General features: G+C 53.2%; 1 protein-coding gene across 1 annotated transcript; it reads left to right on the top strand.

Moving 5' to 3' along the window:
• Positions 1 to 1,393: 1,393 nt before the first annotated feature.
• On the top strand, positions 1,394 to 2,185 carry LOC101672063 (keratin-associated protein 12-1-like). The gene has a single exon (XM_013061260.2). It carries the CDS (start codon positions 1,644 to 1,646, stop codon positions 1,926 to 1,928), a length of 285 nt encoding a protein of 94 aa, XP_012916714.1. The 5' UTR covers positions 1,394 to 1,643; the 3' UTR covers positions 1,929 to 2,185.
• The last annotated feature ends 1,089 nt before the right edge of the window (positions 2,186 to 3,274 follow it).

Here is a 3,274-nt window from a genome sequence, read left to right as displayed (position 1 = left end):
CTGTAAGTTAGAATTAAAAAACAAACAACCAATCAAAACAAATGTGGGGACACACCTGGGTGGCTTAGTCGGTTGAGGATCTGACTCTTGATCTCAGCTCGCGTCTTGATCTCAGGGTTGCGAGTTCAAGTCCTGCATGGGGTTCCAAGCTGGGCATGGCGCCCACTTGAAAAAAAATGGGGGAATTGTCCATAATTTCTGCTTCAATTTCATTCTCTTCTTCTCCATGGGCTGAAACAGCTTCTTGTTGGGCTGCTTGATATTGTCCATAGACCCCTTCATGATTCTTTTTGTAAAATTTTAAAAATATTTTATTTATTTACTTGACCCAGAGAGTACAAGCAGGGGGTGCGGCAGGCAGAAGGAGAGGGAGAAGCAGGTTCCCCGCTGAACAGGGAGCCCCATGTGAGGCCCGATCCCAGGATCTCTAGGATCATGACCCGAGCCGAAGGCAGACACTTAACCGACTGAGCCACCCAGCCGCCACCCTCTTCATGATTCTTAATTCTGTTCTCTCTTCCTCCAATAGGGTGATTCCTACTGATGCGTCATCACATCGACAGTCTTTCTTATTCTATCGTCCGGGACCGCGAGGCCTGGACTCACGCTGTGCGGTCTGCACTTGTGCACCTGCGCCTGCTGCTCGGTGCCTGTACCGCAGGATTTCCCACTGTTTCGGGAACGTGCGCATCTCTGCCCCGGTGTCCTCACGCCCCCACGGCTGCTTCTGCTTGGAACCCTGCCCCTCCTCCCACCCCAACATCCCCCACGTCGTGCCTGATCAGCATCGCCTCCGCACACAGGTCCCCAAACCACTCGCCAGCACCCCCATTCCTGTCCACCTACTGAGCTCGTTTTCCTTCCTGGGGCTCAGCCCACCGTGGCATCACTTCATGCGTTAACTTCCATGTTCTCGCTTATTCATTGCCCCACGAGGCTCACGAGGCTAGGACGTCTCTATAGCCAGCACACAATATACATTTGTTGCATAATCAGATCAATGACTGTATAGATTACTAGAAGGCAGAAGTTGGTCAACTTTCTATACAGGAAAGAGAGTAAGTATTTCAGGCTTTGCAGGGGCATGGTCTCACTCATAACCACTCCACATTATAGTGCAAGCCCTAGACAGCATGTAAGCAAATGAGCGTGGCTGTTTCCAATAAAGTTTTATTTACAAAGCAAGGAGAGGGCCAGATTTGTCCCACAGACTGCCCTGGTTCCCAGTTTGCAGATCCCCAGTCTAATGTTTTCCTGTGCCAAATAGAAGCTCAAGAAGCATTACTGCCTCAAAGCCACCACCGACGGCTGTGAGACAAAAAGAATAAAGGATGCGATCCCCAGTGGGGCCAGCGGTGCTGTGTGCACAGTACTGGTCTGGAGAAACGGCATGAGCCCCACGTAAAGCCAAACCAGAACATCCTGTTTACAGAAGAAGGAATCAGCCTCTCAGCCAAACTCATTATAGTGGAGCAAAACACAGGGAGCGCATCCCACGACAAGATGTTGGGGAACAACTATGAGGAAGTCAACAGCTGTGCTTCTGTGTTGCCGGGACGCCTACTGCCCGGGTATAAAGGCCGCCCCGGGCAGGAGCCTCCAGAACTCACCGCCCTCCTCCCTGACTCCACTCCAGCCCCACCATGTGCCACACCAGCTGCTCCACGGGCTGCCAGCCAGCCTCCTGCTCCCCCAGCTCCTGCCAGACGTCCTGCTACGTGCCCGTGAGCTGCAGGCCCGCCCTGTCCGTGAGCTGCAAGCCTGCCGTGTACGTGGTCCCCTCCTGCCAGTCCTCTGTGTGTGTGCCCGTGAGCTGCAAGCCCCTCGTGCTCATGGCCTCCTCCTGCCAGTCCTCCGGGGGCTGCCAGCCCTCCCGCCCCACCCTGCTCTACAGACCCGTCTCCTGTAGCACCCCGTCCTGCTTCTGACCGGGATCCCCCCCAACTGCTCCTAGGGCACAGGGGGCCACATCTGCGACCCTCCTGGGGCAAGTCTTCAGTGGCCTCTGGGTTCTGCCCAGGCAGATGAAGAACGTACCCAGTGGACCCTCAGAAGCCCATGGCAAGGATGTGGCAGGATGACCCAGGCCCCTCTGTGACCCAGCATATGCCCTTGGAAGGACTAGTTTCCGGGGTCCTCTGCCTCCAGCGGGAACCAGCCCTGTGTGATCCAAATAAATCATGCTTTCCTGATGCAGCTTGTCCCTGGTTTATCTTCATGTATTTCCAAGTTCTTTTCTTGAAGATGTATACAGCCATGAGCACAGCAGCCCCTCCTCAAAGAGCCCTCCCTCCAACAGCTCAGCTGGAGGTGGGGAGGGGGTCTGTGGAGGGTGCAGGGGGAGGTGCCGTTCCCACGTCCAGCACCTGAGACTCACCTAGTAGATGGGGGAGGGCAGCAGAAAAGCTACCCCCACGGAATAGGGGATGGGAATCAGAGCATGACCACAGGGAGGGCAGGGAAAGCTCACATAAACCCACCCCAACTACAGAGTGAAGTCTGGCCATTGCAGGGAAGAGCAGCAGGAAGGGAGAAAGCCTCACCCTCTAAGACCTGGGCACACAGGGCCCGCTCATGACTGACCTTGGACTAGGACAATGGAGCCCTCCTGGCTCCCACTCAGCCTGGCTGGTACCGCTGCAGGAGCAACAGCAGTCATGGAGTGGGGGTTGGGTAGGGAGGAGGCAGGCATGTGGAGAGGTCCCCTCCATGTGCCAGGCACACAGGGACAGCTGAAAACTTAGGGCAGAGCAGGAATGCTCTGCCTCCAGCCCTTGCCCTAAGCACATGGCACTGGAAGCCCACCACAGAGGAATCCAAAGTCTTAGGTACCTTGAAGGTCATCGCAATAATGACAAAACCCAAACCAAGGTCAGCATCTGAGCAGATTGATCCAAACTTCCCCCCACCACACTGATGACCCGACAGAAGAGACTCACCCATTTCCCAGAGGAAACACTTTTTATGTCCATTTCAATTAATACACAATATCTGGTTTCAAAAAAAAAATATTAGAAGACATACAAAAAGGCAAGGAAAAAAGATCAATCTATTTTCAAGGGACAAAGCAATCAACAAAACTGGACTCAGAAATGACCCAGATGTTAGAGCTATCAGACAGAAACAGCAAAATAATGATGACAAGTGAAATAAGTCAGACAGAGAAGAGCAAATACAGTTGATCCTTGAACAATGTGGGGTTAGGGGCACTGACCCACTGCAAGTCAAAAATTCACATATATCTTTTGACTCACCGAAACCTAAACTAGTAATA

Source organism: Mustela putorius, unplaced genomic scaffold (assembly GCF_011764305.1).
Source record: "Mustela putorius furo isolate JIRA1106 unplaced genomic scaffold, ASM1176430v1.1 tig00000765_pilon_pilon_pilon, whole genome shotgun sequence".
In the NCBI taxonomy this organism is placed as follows: Eukaryota; Metazoa; Chordata; class Mammalia; order Carnivora; family Mustelidae; genus Mustela; species Mustela putorius.
This window is presented reverse-complemented; position numbering and strand designations above follow the sequence as displayed.